Here is a 22,203-nt window from a genome sequence, read left to right as displayed (position 1 = left end):
AAAAAAAAAAAAACTTTTTCATCTGTCTTTCCAGAACTCCTCAAGTGGGAAGGTTTCAGTTTCAACTGGTTTAATTCTATAAAAAAAACTTCTTAGAGAAACATTTTGCTATCAGATTATTAATCAAGAAAATAATCCACAGATAAATTGATTATCAAAATAATATTTAGTTGCAGCCCAAAAACTAAATCAGTCACGCTTTAGAGAAACTGACCTAGTAAATAAAGTTGTGATCCTACTTAAACAAATCTGACGCTAAAGGTGCAACAAACCTTCATGTTTAAATCATTGTTAAAGTAAACCTGTAAAAAAAAATGCATCTATTTGTCGTAGGGACCAATCAGTTCCAGTTTCTACGACAAAACCTATTGTCATATAAACTAGATTTGGAAACATGTCTTCAACACATAACAGAGACCAGGACTATTCTACAGCGGGCCCTGTTGGCCTCTCTGGAACCGCCCATGATAGTCCAGGCACTGGAGCTAATATTCCAGATTGGAAAAGGCATTTTTAGCTCCAGATGAGTAAAAAGTCCTAGGACTTGATCTAAAGCAGAAAAGCCAACCAACATCATTTTGTATAAAATATTTGCTGTAGAACTTAGTTATAGCTTACCACTCATTATTAAGAACGAGGTCCTGATTAAAAGCAAAGAACAAAACCCCCAGTGCTCATATGTGAAATTATGTAATCAGGTAGTGTAAGTAAACAGCTTAAGGTTGTTTCACTTGCTCTAAACTGCCAATGCAATATTTCCACAGTGTTTTCTTCACAGTCTTTAGTTGTTAATAAAAAAATAATGAAGATAATGGGAAAAAAAAGCTTGCCAGAAACACACAGTTATAAGCTTAAACAAGGAGACTGCTGTTGCATTGCTGCCTCTAATTGACATGTATAGCCATGGTTCCTGCGTTTAATAAATTCGACTTTGTGATGCATGTTATATTAATGGATTTTTTTCCTTTGGTGGAGCTGGAATGATAAAACAAAATTAGTCAGCCTAGAAGTTATGGTAGACGCTCCATCCCCTCAGGTTGAATGAGGACACAAAAATTTGCACATTTGAAAGTTTCCCCACAGGCAATTCAGGGGAGTGATGTCCACAGCACTTTTGACTCATGTGGAGTTTGAAAAATGCAAGTAATGAGAGGTCATTCTTAATTCAAGGTGTGAGGTCTACAGTGATGATAAGCACTGAGGGAAAAGGGATTTTTTTTTTTTTTTAAGTAATGTCCTAGATTGAACTTGCAGTATTTCATAGATATATATTGAGGACAAATGAGCTGTAAAAATCTTAGCATCTTCAAAGAAATGCCTTAGGAGCTGACAGGGACACGAGCTGTGCCTCTAGAACAAGGTCAGATGTGAGCCTGTTGATGTGTTAAGTCATGTGGATGTGACTCCATGAGGTCTGTTTTTGGTGGGCTCTGGATAGAAAACAGTAGGTCAGTTTACTTGACAAATATGCCCTTAGATGTTTAAAAAAAAAAAAGAGCAGACGCACCATAAAAAAGGGGTCAGCTGTCTGAACCCACGTGCTGAATTGGGTTGTTTATGGAAGAGGCCATGGGTGGTGTTCCAGCCAGAGCTGAGATACGAGCACTGCTGCGGATGTCTGAGTCTGGATGCCGATGGGGAGTAAATCAGATATGTGAAGCCTGGGACACTTCATTTAGCCTACGGTGTTAATGTGTCAAAAAGGATTACGTTCCACGGCAAATATGATACAACCGCACATGCAGGGGATTTGCTTAGAACAAGAAAAGATCCTTAATGTTTAAGTCCAAATCTGCCATTTTGGAAACAAAATTAAGTATTTTCTAAAATATGAATCGGAACATTAAGTGTAGGGTTTAATCTTTAACCAGCCCATAACCGTGTATTTTACAGGGTGCATTTGGAGAGTGCATGTCAGATGCATTTATACTCCTATTGAAAATGTCACCATCTGCACAAACATGCAGAGGGAGCGGGCAGCGAGAGATCAGGAGAGCACACAGTCTTGCAGATGAACAGATAAAAGCTGCAGATATTCAAACAGACAGACGAACAGAGAGAAATCTGCCTTTCTTCGAACAGAAAGGCTTTGCATGCTGGGAAGTCAAAGTAATAATTAGAAAATGAATGGGGTTCAGACGGCCAGCCTGAATTCTCCTACTTTACATTCTACTAACTCTCTACTTTCACAGCTCAATCAACCTAATGGCCAAACAGGCCAGGAGTCAGTCAGTAATTATATTCATACTTTACAATGGACCACCTGCTATTTTTTTATTTTTTTTTAACAGTTCACAGGTTTCCCAAAATCAGCCTATAAAAAACCCATAACAGAAACAAATAGCTTGGTATAAAAAATTTTTTTACAACAAAAAAAGTTCTTCGACTTTTCACACTGGTATATCAGCAAGACAATATCTATTTGAGCCATTCGCCATTCAGTTAAAAATGAAAATAAATATGCACGGTTGATTAAGTGTCAGGTAATGAAAGCATTATCAAGAAAAAGTCCAGTATTTAATAAACAAAACAAAAAAAACTGTGGTAGTAAAACAAAGTACGCAAGCAACCTTTAGCTAAATCAGTTTAAGCATTAAAAACAATATATTGAAAATGGGTTGCATCTGCAGTTGGGGCTAAAACAATCACCCCAAAAGACTTATTAAGGGCCTTAACGAAAGATGTCCAATTCCTTCAGTTAAGGCATCCCTGAACGAGAAATATGATAAGACCACTTAATCTAAGCAAAGCTATGGTAGGATCGGACTGCAGCACTGACATCCATAGCCCTCTTCACAGATGAAAGTAATACAAAAATGCAGAGTCTGGACAAGAGTGAAGACTCAAAATTAAGCCGTTATCAATCCAGTGTGAAGATTTCACTATTAGTGATGATTAGGAGAGCTTTGTAATCCGCTGGCATGTGTCCACTGTTTGTAATCAAGTCAGAAATAAGCTCAACTGTCTGAATATTGTAGACCACAATGCACGCTTCCCCTCAATGACTAGCTTTATGGAGCTGCTGATTTTATTTTCACACAGGAATTGGCAGCTCCTGCCAAAAGTACTAATTCCTGCTTTATTTGCATTGGTCTTTCTGTGGTTGGCTGATCCAACAATCTGTGAAAAACACTACAGCCAACAATGCAGATAAACTTGAGTACATTAAAACCTCAGCAAAGGCCTTGGATGATCACCCTCATGCTTTGTCGCATTGATGTGGTAAATAATGCAGAAGGGTACCAGAGCGCATGGGTGCATAACCTAAATAGTGTATAAACACACTTTCAGTTTCGTAAATATGTTTCCCAAATAAATTGGCAGAGATAATCCCTTAAAACAGTTCGATCTTTATGTCATCAATAATCACAAGCTTAATTCAGTGAACTAAATGTTGTGATGACTTAAACACTCCTGTATGTGAAAGAATTCGGTGCTGTGTTATTACGTCCTGCATTCTCAGTGTTACCAGACTGAGAACAATCATTCTCACAGCTTCCAATACGTTTGGTGCTTTTCAACATCATGCAGGCATCCTGCAAAATGCATCCTCACTGAACTCTGTGGTCATTTTAGTAATCATCTGCCTGTCGAAAATAAAACAAGCATCTGCTTACACAGCAGGGGCCTGCCATCCCCAGCTTGTATACAGGGAGCATTGTTTGCTGCTCTCGGTTCCCACTGACGTTAGGCGATATGTGAGTGGTTTCACAAAGGGTGGCTGTCATGGTTTTCCAAAGAAAGGGCAAACTACAGATGATGTCATCTGGTAACAGTAAATCGGAAAGTTTGTCATCATTCACACTCATACTGCACAGTGAAATTGACTTGTGAAGAAGAAATGGAAGAGATTCCTTTCTTAGAGGAGAAAGATTATGAAACGCCTTTTGCTGAAAAAGGTTAGAATAAATGTGACGTTTACAATTTTGTGTAAAATATTCAAATACAGGCGATTGTCTTATCTCTAAATGAACCAAATATGGAAAATGCCACAAAAACAACTGTGAGGGAGATGAGGGGTGTCGCGTCAAATTGGAGATTATTTACTATAACCAGAGAAAATTTGCAGCTGAAAATCTAAAACTATATAATTGTGCTATATTATCATGAATTTAAAAGCTTCTAAAAAAATCTTCCTGGCAAAAATCTTCCTATTAGAAAACAGATGCCGAACAGGTAATTTTTGCATCTATACAGGACGCGCAGGCATCAATTTCACAGTAACGTGTTCCGTTTATTGTCAGGTGTTAAAAAACTGGAAGGTTTGAATACTTCCACTCCTGCTAAACAATCTGAACAAGACAAGAAGTCATAAATCTCAAACCTTGTTGCACAAGGACAAGATTAGTCTCGAACAATCTCTTTCAAATAGAGAAAAATATGTTACATCTAGTGTGTCTCAATTTTTCCTTCATCACACAGAGAATATAGACCATGCAGGAGCCGATTTAAAACCAGGGATGTCAAACTTAAAGGTTTTAACAAAACTTGTTTACCTTGATAACCTTACCCTATTCTATATTCTTTGCAAACAGCCATGATTTAAGACAAGGAAGTCTATCCTTTAACTTTGTGGATAGATATTCTGCTCCCTACGTCTCCAGGAGGCCTCAATTTCTCACCTGCCATTTTTGGAAGACTTGATGCCTGATGTAACTGGCAGCCGTGGGAGGTTGCTAGTAAATGTCAAAAGAGGAGAAGAGTTGTGGGTCCTGATTGTCACACCAATGCACCAGCAGAGTATTCTGAGATTTTTTAGTTTTAATAAAATGTCTATGCACTTTCTACAAATGGGCCTGCATGAACTCCAGTATTTCCACTGGAATACTGCAAGTACTCCAGCACACTTGGAGTAACTGCACTGCCTCTGGGAATGGGACTGGAGTCAACCGCCTTCAATTAAAGAGCACAGCAATTTTGAAAATCCTGATTTAACATCATAATTTTGGTTTGGAGAGAGTTTGATTATGTGAGAGTGTGACATTAGTTTTTATGTTGTTTATTTTAAGCACAGCAGGAGAGAACCACTGCGAAAACTTGTATCCAAACAACCAAAAGACACTAATCAACTTAGTGGCATGAAGAGATAAACAGAACATGTAATAAACTGATGATTTAAAAGCTGAAAATAACAGAGAAAATGGGGATAAAAGAGTGGCTTTAAGTTTAAAGAGCAGATTAAATCTGTTTTTGAAATCTGCCTGCAATGAACATAAGGTTATGTTGGCATTATAAATCTGCAAGGTTTTAGTGTATAGATACTAAAAAAATATGCAGGAAAAAGTAATCAAATCTTTGTAAATACAAAAGAAAACAATTAAAAGGCACTAGACACTTCCAAATTAAATTGTTGTGAGAGAATTTTAAGTAAAGAAATTAATTTTGTCACTTTGTTTGATTGCTCATGGATCTGCACGAGGTGCCAAAAATGCTGCTGCACCAACAGCTGCAATACCTGACATTTTCTTCCCAAGGTTTGTTCTTTAGAGATGTTCTACTCAAGGGAAATTATTTTTGTTGTTGTCTGATTGACTTATGAGAGTTTTCTGACAAAGCTTCTCTCCTTGTCTCTTAGGAAACATGGTGAGCAAGGAGGGAGGCAAATGCATGCTCATCAACTCAGAGTCCGACTCAGAGGCACCGCCTTTGCCCTCCACCTCGCTAGCACTGGAGTATTCCCTGGAAGCAAGTCGACAGGTGAGAAAGAGAAACAAAGCCTTGCAAGTGCGCTTCAAGGATATCTGCGAGGCACAGAACGAGCAGAGGGAGGCTGAGCTGCAGGCGGCAGGGAAAGGTGGCAAACCCATGTCATACAAAGTGGCGTACCGCAAGTACATGACCGTCCCCGCCCGCAGATCCATTCCGAATGTCACCAGGAGTACGGGCGTCCAAACGTCCCCAGACTTGAAGAAACGTTACCAGACGTTTCCCTTTGAGCGCAAAAAAGGCCACACATTTAAACATGTGGCAGCTGTGGAAACATATAAAGGTCAGAATAATGGCTTTGTCATGGAGGCAAAGCAATCTAAAGCGGCTGAGCAGGGTTTAGACGACGAGGAGGAGGAGGGAGTAACAAGGGGGAGAGGAGTACTGAGGACCAGGGCTCTGCTCCATACTAATGAGTGCATTGCAACAGTGGAGCAGCACAGTGCCCCTGATGGCCTGTGCTCTGACGGTCTGATGCTTAGTTGCACTGCAGACACAGATTGTCTTGCAGGTACGCCAAGAGGAAGTGGAGCAGGAACACAAGGCGAGTACCAGCTCTGCAGCGTCCAGTCCAAAGCCGGAACTGGATTACAACACTCAGAGTCTGACATAGACCGCCTAGGCAAAAGGCAACTGCTCAATTTGGAGGAAGGCTCTTCTCGAACTCTCCCAGACCGAGCGTCCAAGGTTACAGGGCCCATCGCCTGGAACTCTCTCACACAGGTGGAGTGTCTGGATAGTCCCTCTGCTCAGAGCAAGCGGAAGAAAGGCCTACAACTAAACGGGCTGTCGAGTGAGACGCTACCACGAGCCAGCAGGGGCTGTACGTCGCAGGCGCAGTGCAGTACAGGACAGCTTTCAGCCCGGCCTATACGGGGCATGGAGGAGCCTCTGTCTGGCTGCACAAGTGGTCATGCTGACGGGGCCTCGTCTCACCAAACACAAGAAACCTGCAAGCAAATAGTGCCTGTAAACCAGGATGGGGATGTAAAAGCACAGCTTCAAGCCATGGAAAACCTCATCAGCTCCAGCCAAGAGACCATCAAGGTGCTGCTGGGGGTCATCCAGGAACTGGAGAAGGGAGAGGCGCACAGAGAAGGGTAAGAGAACTTTGCTCACCCCTACACCTTTGCACGAGAAATTTCTAAATCCATTTTTACTCTGCCATGTTACAGGATATAGCTTTCACATTTTATTTAATTATATTAAACTACATAAAAGCTATTTTCATGCACATTACATAGAGGCCTAGATGTTAATATAGCTGTGAAAATTAAACAGCAGCCAGTCTTTACAGCAGTTCCTTTCTTTTTCAGACACAGAATATGTTTAATAAAGGCAGTTTTTGTCTCACACTTAAAAACATGGTCTTAAGCACAGTAAAGTCAACATTTTTGTTATTTTTGCTCAATGAATTAAGTACTAAACCCCTCCCCAGCATTGTTTTGAGGGAGTTTTGGGTTTTATAGACATCCCTTTGCAGTGCTCTGACCGTGCAAAATAATTTCCATGGAAAATCTCCCTCCAGATATTCTCAGCCGCTTCACAGAAAACATTGATACAGTTCTTTAAAAAAGTACCTTCCCTTCCCTGAAGGCATGGTAGGTTTATTTATACAGCACATTTCAGTAGCAAGACGATTCAAAGTGCTGTATATATATAAAAAAAAAAAACAACATAATAGACAAACACAAAGAGAAAGGTGTATTGCAATGGCACAGGGGAGGAGAATATAAAATGACTTTCCACGTTATATACTCTATACGTTTACTTCAAAATCAGGGAACCTGTATAAGAATTACATGTATACACTGTACATTCATCTGTCTATCTAGTGACTGTAATTTCTTCCTATGGGTCTTTGCGAACATTTCCAGCTCAGCCAGTTTAGACTAAGTGTCCTTGCCCAGTAATTTGTAAGTCTGGCCAGAGGTTGATGTGGTTAAATCGAGGACTGGATTTTAACTGTGTCTTTCTATCCAATACTGTAACTGTACTTTAATGCAAGTCATTTCTTTGTTTCCACGGTTATATACAGTATATAGGGTTATATATACGGTTATATACAGTATATAGGATAGTTATATAGGATTGTTGTCCTGTTTGAAGGGTGATCTCTGCTCGGTCCTCATTAATCACTGGCAGGTTTTCTTCCAGGATTCCTCTATATGTAGCTGCAAACATCTTCATTTGAACCCTGGCCAGTTTCTGCTGAAGAACTGCTGTATCTCCACAGAATATTGTAAAGAGAAGTGTTCGTGTTCTGACAGACAGAAAGATGGTATGCAGGCTAAAAGATGTAAAAAAGCAACTGTCTCTTCCAATTTTTTTTTTTTTTGTGCGTCCCCTAAATGGCTTGTGGGATTCTGCAAGCTGGACGTCTAATGGCTTTTTAACCACCAACCATTTTCTATTGATTCCAAAGATTAAATAAAGCTAGGATAAGTGGGGTTCCTCAAACAATTCCTCCACCTGAGCTATAGACGTCTGCAGGTCTTCCAGCATCAATATGGACCTCCTGGTTGCTTCTCAGATAAATGATCCTGTTGGTTGTTTAGGTGGTCTATCATGACTTTGTCAGTTGGAAGCTGGAACGCAACCTATCCATTTTCTGATGATTGAAAAGTGCTCTATGAAATGTTAAATATCTGAGTTCATTAAGAATTCTCAGGTTGATCCCTGATATGTATGTTTTATCCCTTCACAGAACAGAAGCAACGATGTGGAGATTGAATTACACTTAGGTGGCCACGCTTACTAGTTAGGTGTCTATTTGCACTCGATTTAATCTAAAAATCTAGAGAAGATCAGTTGTTTTGAAATAGGGCTGGCCGATAAACTGGATTTTTACCATTACAGTCATTCGCTACAATAACCAGCGACAATTTTCTCATGTGGGTAAAAGAAATAAACTTAATTCTGCCATTTTGCCTGTGTGCGCTGGTGGCTGGTATTTCTTTCCCATTTAAGACAGCGCAGCACGTGTGTAATCACGTGACTCCACCGATCCAGTGAGAAGCATAAAGAGAATGGGGGATGAGGCCTGTGAAGAAGCGTCTACCACAGCTGTAAACCAAATTACAGCAGTTAATCTTGTGGAGCCATGTGAGTTCAGAGTGCACAGAAGAAGAAGTCGAGAGTGCGTTAGAGCCGAGCAGCGGCAGACTGGTTTTAAGTTCGGGTGTGCGAGTTTAAACGATGCATATTCACTGCACGCTTAGTTCAGTGGCACCAAAATTATGCCTTAGATGTTGAGCAAAAGAACACGAAATGTTGAGTTCAAAGATGTGCAAAAGGCTCCATTACCTTTGTGCAAAAATGTTTGTAAAAGAGGAAATTAGACATTTTTGAATGTTAAAATCTGAATGGGTACAAGACTTTAATATTTATTTGATATCTGTAATATGCAGTAATATGTAATGTGATTTGTTCAATAAATAAATTATAAATAGATCAGTTACATTTCCTGCACAAGCCTTTATTTCTGATAGAGGAGCCGGAGCATTTATCGTGTACATATCACTATCGAGGTAAAACTGCCGTGATATTTATTTGAGGTCATATCGTCGAGCCCTAGTTTGAATATTTCTAGATCACACTGTATCACCTTCCTCTACCCTCTACTAAACAAAATATCTGGGCATCAGGAAACGATTAAAACAAAGCCACAGTTTTCTTTAGAGCAAATAAGAATATCGTCTTTCAAATTTAGATCTAGAAAAATACACCTCATACTGAAAACATCCCTTTCCTCTTAACCAGTTTCTTTAGCAAAAAAAACCCTAAAAAACACCCGTCTTGACAGCAAATTACGTCCAACCTTATCCGACCATACACTCTCCAATATTTATCTAGTACATGTGAGTACTCAGCAAAATCCTCAAACTGTGAAAAGGCCATTTACTGTCAAATGGATTTGGAGTTTACACAAAAGGGCAGTAGATAGCATCTGGTCTGCTGAAACAGAAGACAGTCTGTCCAAAGTGACCCAGTAAACAAAAAGGACCATTTGTTGAGCCAAATGCAAAAGCTCAGAACCTCAGATATACATCTGCTTTTATAAGCACAGTGTCAAAGTCTGTGGGAAGAAAACTGAACTTTAAAGCCAACATAGCAAACGTATCCCACATTTGACATACTTAGGGTAAGGTAGCGAAAATATGACTGGTGAGATGAGGGATACATTATAAAACAGGGCTTGGGCGAGATGTCTTTCCCCATCTTAAAAAGTTACTTATCCTCTTTCAATCTCAAGTAAGGTAACAGTAATCCCTTTATCATCAAACTTATAAAGAAAGTGCTGATTGAAAAGTAAACAGTAGAACGGCAGAATGGCGGCACATCTTCAAGCGTTGCAGAGCACATCTGCCTTATCAGATGTGCCTGAAGTGGCAGGTGTGCAGGAGAAGGTTCTATAAGCGTAAATGTATTACCGCCGTTTATTAGCACCATATGTTCAGAGGACAGAAAGAAGGAAAAAAAATTACATTTCTGATTATTAATCACTAAAACTATGTCTTCAGTTGGAGTCAGTGGGCAGCATAATCCCCCTTGTAATCCATTCAGGCTAAATTAAAATATTTTTTGCCTATAAAATACCAGTTTTATTCTAGTACATGTTGGAGATTAAGTGAGTTGCAAAAAAAAAAAAAAAAAAAAAAAATGGATTCTGCTTCTATTAACACTACACCAGCTTTTTTTATTGTTATTATTGTAACCAGTACAGCAGGTGGAGCCACCTATAAGCTGTGGCTGAATAGCTGCAGTTATGTCTTATTTTGTAAATAAGAGGCGTCCTGATGTAATCCAAAGTATCCGGCCATAACGTCACATTTTCAAATGACTTTAAACCCGTTTTCAAACTCAACAAAACACCTGATACTGGTGCCCAGATTGTGATTTAAAGCCAATTTAATCAATTCCAGCCAGATTCTCTAAGCACAGCTTTTAAAACTATATTAAAGGCTAATAATGTGAATCTAATTAATTTGTTTTTCCCTAATAATGTATAGTACTTATTGAATGAAGGGCTTACAGAGCTGTTTTAACCCTGTGGCATATTTTTGTTCTTTCAGCTCTAGCTTTGGAGTCCTTGAAGCTTGTTCTCCAGGCATATGCCTTGTAAAGCATGAAATGTTCTGTTTAAAAATATATTTTTACATTTTTAATCATCTTCCAAATCTGTGAGAAAAAGATTGAAAGGACTATAATGGATTTAAGATATGTTGGGCACAGCTAAAAACTGACAGCCTTTAAGGCAAACAGATAAAATTAACCTTTTAACTTTATTTCTTATGACACAGCTATTAGCTATTTCTCTTCTTAAATAAATGTGAAAGCTGAGGGAGCAGAGAAAGAACTCAGCATTAAAAGTCTCATTTAAATAAGGTCACTTCATCTATATTTATGCTTCAAAGCATACTTCACAAACTATTTCGTGCAGACTGTTGGCTGATTTACAGAAATTGTGCATTTTTAGTTTTAATGTATTTTGAGAGAAAAAAAAAAATCTAATTTTTTGTCTTAGACTTGCTGATTACCTTTTAAAGAGAAATTAACCACTTTGCTAACTGCTGTATTTCTACATAGAAGAACACTAAACTGCATCATTGCTGTCAAGTCATCTCCCATAAATGAACATTTGGATCTGCACCACACGGCTTGGGCACATTGCGTGTTGGCAGACTGGAGCCAATTAATTGCCCTCTCAGGGACTTGTTGCTAACCTGTCTATTAGCACTCTGTATGTGTGCTTGTTTTCTCACTGCTGGACAGCCTCCCACGCAATGACCTTTAAGGAAGCTCTCCTGGTCGCACCAAGGGTGGAGGGTGTATAAAAATGCCGTTAATGGCACTTTTGGCTTCACTTTCCCCGGGGAAGGTCTGCCAAAATGAGCCTCGGTCTCCCATTTTCTTTTATGAACAGACAGAGAGCAAAAAGTAGGAAGAGAGATTGAGAAGGTGACGGACAGAGAGAATCCTGGGAGGCTGTGGAGATCATCTGATCCAGTTGGCCATGCTGTTGGCAGCTTAATGATTGGCTGCCTTAATGGGAGGGTTTAAAGGCTTTTATGCTGCACTGAAATGTAAACCTGCAAAGGCAAATTATTTAGGTTTAACACATAAATAATCCCTGACAAAAATGTCAAACAATTTTGCCACAGAAGAACACTATACTGCACATATTCTTGGGAGGGTTTTTGCCACTTCTTGAATCTCTAACTCTATTTTTATCAGCATCTATCTCACCTGTCTGAACGAGAGGCAGTGCACTAGATAAAAAGGAGGAATTTATGAGAGGATTTTAATTTTTATTGGTGCCGCAACCGATGGGCAGCATGACAAGAGTTGTAGTGACAGAGCTAAATGATGTGTCTGGTGTGCTGCAAAGATGAGAGAAAACAGCAACAGAAGGGAAAACACAATATGAAAGAAGGAATAACGAAGCTGCTTCTATGTTAGAGAATCTGACTCATTAAAAAAAATGTGGCGTGCACCTTAAAAAAAAAAAAAAAACTTAATGACATTTTTTTATCGCCATATTTTCAGCTAAATTTTTTTCCCACAGCCACATTTAATTGTGGATTGTTCACTGTTGTTATTGCTTCATAACAGTTTCTTTTCCCACCACGTTGCAACAGAGATGGGTTCCAACACACAGACTTGGCAACAGTTGCCTAAATTTAAGACCTAAAATTAAACTGCATGGAAATTACTCCATGTCAAGAAAAAGTTCTCAGCAATCTCCATTTAGGTGAACCAGTAGCCAATAACTTTGAGGAATTTCACCCACTGTAGTTAATCCTAAAAGACTAACCAATCAGCTGATATCATGATTTTAGAGATGTCTCTAAAAGTATTGTTAAGGACACTCTTCCAGTACTTGCAGTCAATGCACAATTACACCTTATTGATTTTTTCTTTTACGTACAGATCAAAATCTTCTTTAAACTGAGAGTTTGTTTTCATTTTAATGAAACATAAGCTTTTATTGACTTTTAATCAAAACTAGACTCAAAGTATTTATTTATTAAACCTGGCTAATTGTAGAATGTTTTGGAGCGGTAGACCCAATAAGTGGTTCTAACACAGTGCATCGCAGTTCTGATCCTTGAGGTAAAAAAAAAAAAAAAAAAAAAAAAACTATAGTTGCCATATTTGTTCGATGCTGTCTGTAATACATATAGTTCAGTTAATATGATCAATAATATGAATCAAAGGCAGCAGCAGCCCATCAGAATTATATTAGGAGTTATTTAAAAAGTATATATTTAGAACAATTGAGTAATTTTTACTTATGTTTACTAACTGGGTAATAATAATTGATTTACATCAGTCAATGCTGTTGTAAATCACAGAAGTTGCTGATATGAATCAGGATATTTCACTTCTTTTACGCCTGTCACATAAGCTAAACTGAATCCATGCGACAATAAAAAAAAAGGTGCCATATATGCTTTGTTGTTTCCAAAGACTGAATACATTTGTGAAGGATTCACAAGACTGCTGTAAATATATCTAACCACAGTTTGACTCATTGTGTTGATGGGATTTTTATGTCTCAATAAAAGCTACAGACAAATGTTCTTGTAATCTCAGCCTCGCATCAGAAATGAGCCTGGACAACTTCCAGCATTAAATAGCTGTTAAATAACAAAGCAACACTCACAGCATAAAGGCAAACAGGCTGGAGTCCAGAAATGTACACCTTTAATCTAACTAGAGACTTAAATCAATCTCAATTTACAAATGATAACTTGCAAATGATCTTTTAGACAATGTTGTGCAGCAGATAGATTCATCAATAGAGAAATGATTCTGCAGCAAATAAAGAAAAAGGGCAACAACAAAGGAAAACGTAATGCACATTAAAGCGGGAAAAAATTATTTCTAGTTTATTCAAAGCTCCTTTCTTGACATTTCATCTAATGAAAGATTTTGCATATTACAAACTCAAAGTCTAGAAGCCCTGACTTAAAATGTAAAACTTTTGATGAAAACACAAACCTAACTTTAGTTAACATTTGACTCTATTAAGCCACCAAACTATGACCCAAAGTTAATGGATGACAATGTGAACTTTCTATGGGGCGGAGGGCACTTAGAAGGGCGGAGTGACTCCTCGTCACCCTCATTTACCGCTGGCTCGCTAACGAAAGATGACAAATAAGATGAGAAAGGAAAGGTGGGAGGGGGGCAGCTTAACAAGTCCTGTAATTACTCATTCACGACTTTCATCTTCTTTGCAGACTCTCCTATCGAACCGGGCAGGACACCGCCAACTGTGACACATGCCGGAACAGCGCATGCATTATTTACAGGTGAGTGATCGTTCATCTTTAAAGACAGAGAGATTCCACATGTAACCTGTCCTTTCTCCTTGAGAGGAAGCTATAAGGTGAAACAGGCCAGGTCGAGCAGAGGGGGAGGGACAATTGATGTGAGGCTAGTGTGAAATGCTGCTCATTAGCGCTGAGAGGGCATGGGACATTCACACAGCAGCATTTCTCTCAAAACCTATACCTCTTTGCCCGACTGTCCAATTATCTCCTCACACCATTTTATGCACCAAATGGTGCCAAGCAGGTGTGCAGTTAGCAGGACAAAAGGGTGAACGGCGGAAATGTGGAGAGGTTGCATCCAAGGAAATTGAGTGAACCCAGGACAGTGAAAGGTTAAATTAATTAATGTCAAACGTCATAAAATATTCTTAGGTGCAGTTGCTGTGCAGACTCAAACTCAAAGCTTAGCCTCCAACGCCTTTACTTTATAAGCTGTGAAGATATGAGTACAAAGCCATCAGTTAACCCGAATACAAAGGCTGCATCTTTTTATGAACTTATTATCACAGGAGTTGCAGTTTGAGAGATGGCTCTTAAATGGGGGCTTTTGAACAGCAAAAGAAAAAAAAAATTTTTTTTTATAAGCTTATTGCGAAAAAGGCTAAACTGGCTTTAGACATAATTTAGTAGCAGCTCAGTTTTGTTTTGTTAAAATGGGGGGCAGTCGAACTTCTGACACATGGATGAATGTTTTAAAAGCTTATAACATTTAGATAGTGACCTGGTCAAATTTATACCCCCCCCACCTTTGTATGTGGTAAATATATGCACACCTTTGCAGAGCAAATGCTTTCCATTTATTAAGCAAATGAGACATTTACAGAGGTGCCTTAAAGCAGCATAAGTGCAGTCAGAGGTCTGATTCCAACTGGAAATTTGCTTCTCCATTCAACTGGGATTTGATGTGCATCTATTCAAATACATTTATAGGTATTTTCATATATTTGAACAACATATGGACATACCTGTCATGGGGACCTCTGAGGGTGACTGTTTATTAGACAACATGTCACTCAACACATCTAAAAAAAAAAAACACATTGTTGCATTGAGGGGTAGTTGGATATTGAACTGGTTTGGAGAGTCACGGTCTGAACTTCTGTGCAGTGAACAATTTGAACCAGCTAATAAGCCATTAATCATTATCTGTCAGCAGGATCTCTGAACATCCCAACCTCTGTGTTCTTCTACTTGCGATACTTTTTGCAGCAGTTCCAACACTGCCATCCTTGCACAATTACGCATGCCTTGACTCAACTATTAATGGATATGTGTGATTGCCTTCACATTGTCCACCTGATTAATCATCATGTCAGACTTGTTTGGAATTAGTGAGCTGATTTGCCACCTGTTTGTGCCCCTTGATATAAACATGGTTTAAACAGCATTATCCTTGGCGCACAGACTCAAAAACATTCCTCTGATTTTCATTCAAAGCAACTACAGTCACATGAATGTACAGAAAACATTTTTATGTCAAAGCAATGGGTTCCTTTTAATTGGAAAGTGGTTTTATCTAAATATGGGCTGGAACACAATGTGTTAAATGTGAAGAGGTTGGGCAGAAGGGTCAAGGATGGAGGTCGAAAAACTTGTGAGGTGAAAGCAAGACAAAAGTCCCTACATGCCAATGGTTACATTTAGAAGTGAAACAAACAAACAAAGCTGCTATTTAAATGAGCTTTGGGTTTGCCCCTTTCGTAAATGCGGATGCTAGAGGGAAGATTTTGCTCAAAAACGGGCTGCACTTAAACATAAAATTTACCATGTTAAAACTTCTAAAACTCTCATTAAGAACACCAAGTGGTTAGCTTGAATCAAATTTATTCAAATTGCACATTTTGCATTAAAATGAAAGTCACCCGTTAGAATTTGATTATGCTTTTATTCTAAGTTGGTGTTCTTCCAATTTGTTACTTCTTTCCCCATGGCACAGGAAAAATAAAACAGATTTTTTATATGCTCTTTCTTTCATCTTTTCTACTTTTTTTTCCTTTACTGTTCTACTTACATTGCAGTGTCTATAAAATATGTAATACTCCCTGCAAGAATTATAATAAAGCTATTTATGTGTATAAATCAAGCGGAACACTATAGCGATGGCCGTACTGCTCCACTTGTGAAAGTAAAATCTGTTGGGCTCTTTTCCGCATCAAGACACTTATTCTTATTGCCACATCCCCAGACAGGACACTGTTAAAAAAGTAAAAAAATGAAAGAAAAACAAAGCTGATGCATAAAATTACAATTACTTTATACTCTGCTTAAGAAATATTATTTGAACTCAAATTTATAGTAATTGCCGCTTTTAAAACTACAATAGGGACCGGCAAAAATCCATGTTGAAGGTTATTGGAACAAACATTTGACAGTCATCCAATGAAAAACATTGATGTTATTGTTCCCAACCAAGGGCCTGGTTCCAGATGAAACATTCTCAAGATTGGCAAAGATATTCTGATGCAAGCTGAGGAAGAATATGTCACAGTAGTCTGTAGGCAGAAAAGTAGTCAAAAAGTCAGGGAGAAAGAGGTGTGAAATAGACAAAGTAAGATTTATATGGTATGAAGAGGGTAAAAGCTGCATATAATGGTCGTTGAGGCTCAACGCTGTCTGAATCTCTCCTCCTGAGAACCATTTAAATCAAATTCTATCTCAAACTCTCTCAATAACTGATAAGCCTCTGGCTAAACTTCAATCGTGATGTACTGTACAGCTCTGTGCCCTCTGATGTCTGAGTTGAAGGAGGTCCATACCACCTTGAAGTACTTTTAAAATCCCACCACGCGGATGACAGCACAGGAAAGGTGCTTTAAAAGAAGTTCAGCATCAGTGGGTTGAGCCAAGTCTAGGTGAATAAGGGCATTTGATATGATGTACACAGATGGGACACTAATTAAAGGAGATGCTCAGGGCACAGCGTTGATCTGATGGCCGCTAAAGCAATCCTTTATAATAAATGTATAAATCTTTTCCCCATTACTAAACTGTACCCTGAGATGAAGGTTTGATTGATGAATATAATTTAATAACATGAGAATAAAAGGTGCTTTTATTTGATCATCCTCCAATGAAAAGTATCCATCAGCTTTAAAGACATTAAACTCGTCATAGTTTTTCTTCCACATCATACAAAGCTTTCAGAGAGAATATTCTACATAAAAATAACCTACAATAAAAAGAAAAATATCCACATTTGCAAAAACTGCACCAATCCATTGAAAAGCCACATTCTTTGGAGGCAGAGAAGAAGAAAGCAACTCCCCTCATAATGAGGCAAACCTCATAAGCACTTGGCCATGCTCCAGCTTGATAAAGGGCAGAAATTTAGCAAAGAGCCATTTGAAATTTGCAAAATTGACCGGAGTTCATCTTTAAGACACTCGCTGACATGGTTAATGGTGTTGATTGGACACAGAATCAAATATAGCAGTTGTATTCACAGAGGCAGGGGGGATTAGGCAGCAATCTAATTACTCAGATCTCCATGAAAACAACCTCTCTGGAGGTGGAAGAACATAGGATAGGAAGCAGAGGCAGAGGAAGAAAAAGCAGCGTTCTGCTATGTGGAAAGAATAGCTGTCAGTGGTGTCTAGCAGGTTTTTCTTCCTTTTTTGGCGCCTTCTACCATTGAAGTCCAGTTTTAATATACAATTTTGTAAGCACAGTATGTGGTGAAACTCTTTATGTTTAAGACAGTGATTGCAAAAAAATGTACGGTAATTTCTAGAATGTTACAATTTTTATGCGACGAGGAATCCTTAGTGGATAAAAGGTATGAATTAAAGGTTGAGTGGAGGATGTTTTTCCATCAAAATAAGTGGTCATCCTAATTGTCAATCATTCTGGTGATGTGTTTACGTAAGGCCGTCCGACCTGCTCATCCCCAGTTAGCTATTTTTTTCCCCGCATATGCACTTTCAGGTGTATATCTATTGTGAGATACAGTTTCAGCCAATCATTGAAGCTCGCCTTTCTCACCGATGTTCTTTGAAAATAGCCGGGGGTCGTAAGAGAAAAACTGTCTACAAAGTGTGTGAGAAGAAAAGAAAGGCCTCAGAAAAGAGAAACAAGACTAGAGTGTTTTTGGGAGATTCTTTCCTGCTATCGCAAACACTGAAAGCACAGGTCAGGCTTCCCCTTTTAAGTCAAATGCATGAAACTTGAGAATCCAGCCTTATTTTAGGAAATCAGAATCATTTTAAAAACTTCTATATTTGTGGTTCTCTCAAAAGATATATAAAGCAGCTGATTTCTACACAATGGTAGGAGCACCTGGAATAACAAGGAACAAGAGGAACAATATATAAAATACAAGGCAGTAAACCAAAGCCTCTCAGTGAGGGCAAAGGGTTCACTACATACTAAAAAAAACATTGATGATACAAACTATGCAAACATTTAATAAAAGCCACAAATCAAACTAAATACATGTCCTTTTTCTGCCCTCGGTAAGAGATCTACTGAAATCAGTCATCCTTTCATGATGAACACTTTTAAGATGAGTGAACATCTCCAACATTATTTTGGTGTTGAGACAAAATTTTTGAACTGTGCTTTAAAAAAATGCAGCTTAAAAAAAGTTAAAAAGGCAAAATCTGAATAGAACCGGGGATCTTTCAACAAATTCCCCAAGAAAAATAAGCCAGGATGCTAGTGCTTACTTTAAAAAAAAAAAAAAAAAAAAAACAAAATCAGCCAACTGGAAACTTGCAAACCTAGTTGAAGAAAAAAGTTTGCGAATTTTTTTAAAAGATCCGTCCTCTCCAAAAAAAAAAAAAAAAACGTACATGTACAACCCTGTACCCACTCCCCAGAGGGAAAGCCTATTAAACACGTGCGAGAGCATGCACAAGCCCTTTTCTCGTTGTGGACGCTCTTTTTAAAATTTGCTGTTCTTGTAGCTCATAAAGCTTATTGTTACTGAATGTCCACCCAGACCCCTAAATCCCTCAATCACTATATAGAGCGGATATATAGTGGACTTTCTAGTGAACTCAGTTAATTTACAGGTCGGACAGTTGTTTACTGCTTTTTGCTCCTTGTGGGTCACGTAACTCCTCTACCACACGGTTCTTTTTCATTAGTCACTGCTGTAGGGTAGAGAGAGCTGGCTGCTGCTAACTGGGGACGTAAACATATCACCAGAATGATTGACAATTAGGAGGACCACTTATTTTGATGATCCACCCAGAAATAAAAGATTGTCCTCTACATCTTTAAGTGGATGGTTGAACAACAAAGATTAAAATCCTTTGTCATCGTAACAAAACAATATATTAAATGAAAAATAAAATGTCTTAAATCGTAGCTTCTTAATAAAACATTGGTGCGATCCCTAATTAGCATTTGACCCATAGGGAATGAGTATAAAATAGGGATTCAAATTGGCAAATGGGTAAAGTAGCTTGAATCATAAGTTCAAAAACTCAGCAACTACACTATGTATACATTACTGAAATAAAACTGCTGGGCTAAATAGTCCTAAATACAAATTCTTCAACACAATCAGGTCAGTGTGACATGGCCTACTGTGGAAGTGTTATCACTATAACCCCTTAGTGCTTCTTCAGGCTCTAATTGTATGCACGGCCGTGTAATTGTGCTGCTTTGAGATTTGTAACCAAGTTGGTCTGAGTGCTACAGGAGACATGAGGGTCCATAAATCATTTTACCACAGCTCACTTTAGAGTCAGCTGTGCAGCCTTTTAATATAATCGATTTGCCCAAGAGTGTATGGCATCATCCAGCACACACTTAGCGTAACAACAGGGGTGGATCAATGATAAGGTTAGCATATAGGCTCACACGTCAAAACAGACTAAACAGACATGAGCTGGTATGGTTTCTTACACTTAAGACTGATTTTTTCTTATATTTAGCCATCTCAGGTTTTTTCATGCAACAGTATATTCATCTCATTTTGAGTGCAGATGTCCTGCTAACCAAAAGTGTGATCTTAAATTAAAGTGTGGGATTAATTAAAAATTGCCCATATTAAAACAGGATAAAATAAAAAATATATATACATATTTAGGTTGATATAACACAGGAGTGGGTTGAAAAAGTTAGATAGCTGGAAGTTTCTGTTATACTTGTCAAAGGGTAACTGAAAATATGCAATGATTCCAACATGAAATAGTGCATTGTTTAGGAGCAGAAATAAAATGGATAGATATTGTTAGCTCAAAATCTATATTTATAATATAATCACTCCATATAACAGTAAATAGAATCCTCTATCAAAAATGTTTGCCTTTAACTAGATGCTGACTTCAGGTGACTTCAGTTTTATGACCTGTAATTACACCTTTATTTTTGTTTTGGATTCAACAAAAAACAGATGATGATCAGGCTAAATACCCAATGCCAAACAATGTTTGAAAAACTGAACACAACAGACTAAAAGTGTAGAAGGTCATCATAGGAAATCAGTTTTAAGAGGTTTTAAAATTCAATATTGTGCAGAGCTTAAATTAATTTGCTGAAGGCTGAAGATCTCAACCAATATATAAATTATGCATATAACTGAATCAAGGCTGTTCTTTTGCAAAACTTATCAAGAGAAATGCATTTCCTTTTGTAAAATGTTTTCCAACATGGTGGGGAAAGCCGGTTGCCATGGCTACAATAGTGATTCTCGACAGGGCAAAGCGTGGAGGGTCAGTATGGACAATCGAGCGGAGCCCATTCGCACCTCAAGAGATAAGAATACACAGAGGATGCACAAGGGGAGAATGTGCAACACCACAGGGATGAAAAGGATCTCAAGAGAAACATTTTGTGGCTGTAAAAGGCAGGGGGGAATCGAGTATCGTAGGGAATATTTTTTAAATACACATATATATTACAAACAGGGGACATGATGGCAACAGCGAGGGAAAAAGGGTGAGCGGGTTTAAAGCTTCAGAGTGGAAAGTTCATTCTATTTGTTCTTATCTAAAAAAATAAAAGTAAAAAATCACTCCAGGAATGGGCAGAAGAGAGATGGGTAAATGCCAACATGCTTTCAATTTTTGGATTCAGCGAAAAGAAGAGATAAAAAACGCAAGGCCTGTAATACTTCCATAGATGCTAAAGACTAAGCTTTAAAGGAACTAATTATATCTAACGAACTGAATATACATTTGGCCTAACTTCATTTTTTCAGAAGGATTCAAGTTTCTTCTCTTTTTTAATAGATTTTGTTTATATTCAGAAATCATAAATATTTGAATGTACGGTGATATTAAACATAATGCACATGCTTTTACATAAAAACCTTTAAAATATGTAACAATGTGCGTGCACAAATGCTCAGGGCTGTTTAGCTCAAAGAAAACAAAGGATCAAGGTAATGCAGCAGATAAAACCATAAGCTTCAGAATATAAAGTTGTATATAAAGTTAAATATAAAGTCTACGGCTACAATTTCAGACTACAAACTTCTATTTCTGATTTGGAACATGAAAAATTAAAAAGCTGCAAGAGGTCACAGAGGGTCATCTCAAAACTTTATCTTTAAATGTGACAAAGATCCAGTGCAGTAAAAAAAAGACAAATAGATGAAAGAAAAGAAGAAAAAAGTTGAAAAATGTAAAAAAAGAAAAAGCAGATTACAGTTATCTGAATAAACACCAATACCTGTGCTGTCCATCTTTGGAAGGAAGGAAGGAAGGAAGGAAGGAAGGAAGGAAGGAAGGAAGGAAGGAAGGAAGGAAGGAAGGAAGGAAGGAAGGAAAAAAAACTCTCACTCTCACCATTTTTGAGTGAACATTTTCCACCATGTGCCAAATTCTACGAGATGCAAACAGACCTCAGCATAATTATTTCTGTCACCTTCTATAATAACAGGTTCTGTCAGACTCTTCTCAGATGCACACAAATCATTGTGTCACAGCATCATTTTATGCAAGAGGATTTGGTCGGTTAAAAGGCTTTAAGAAAAAAACCTAGATCTCACATTTATACGTGTAAATCATGTTTACTCTGTTTGACTGTCTCAGTCGACTTTTGGAATTTTTTTTCTAATGCTGTGTAGCTGTAACCTGACAACAGCCAGATGCATGTTTCACTCCGCCTAGCTGGGCCGGAGCGAGACATGCATCTGGCTGTTGTCAGGTTAGTGTAGCTGGGCTAGGAAATCAGTTTCAAGGTACCAGTTTTGGTCACATTA

The 22,203-nt window shown here is 38.2% G+C and overlaps 2 protein-coding genes across 2 annotated transcripts in view; one reads left to right on the top strand and one right to left on the bottom strand.

Moving 5' to 3' along the window:
• dock1 (dedicator of cytokinesis 1) overlaps positions 1–22,203 on the bottom strand; it is a 255,571-nt gene that overhangs the window by 124,682 nt on the left and 108,686 nt on the right. The window lies entirely within an intron of this gene.
• Positions 1–22,203, top strand: part of fam196a (family with sequence similarity 196 member A) — a 41,188-nt gene that overhangs the window by 10,924 nt on the left and 8,061 nt on the right. The window contains exons 2-3 of the mRNA XM_015375926.1: positions 5,576–6,806; positions 13,956–14,027. Of these exons, the coding sequence (XP_015231412.1) occupies positions 5,581–6,806; positions 13,956–14,027 (1,298 nt within the window). The 5' untranslated portion in view covers positions 5,576–5,580. The remainder of the gene's footprint in view (positions 1–5,575; positions 6,807–13,955; positions 14,028–22,203) is intronic.

Source organism: Cyprinodon variegatus, unplaced genomic scaffold (assembly GCF_000732505.1).
Source record: "Cyprinodon variegatus isolate N-32 unplaced genomic scaffold, C_variegatus-1.0 Scaffold127, whole genome shotgun sequence".
NCBI lineage: Eukaryota > Metazoa > Chordata > Actinopteri > Cyprinodontiformes > Cyprinodontidae > Cyprinodon > Cyprinodon variegatus.
The sequence above is the reverse complement of the archived record's forward strand: the minus strand, read 5'-3'. Positions and strand labels throughout refer to the sequence as shown.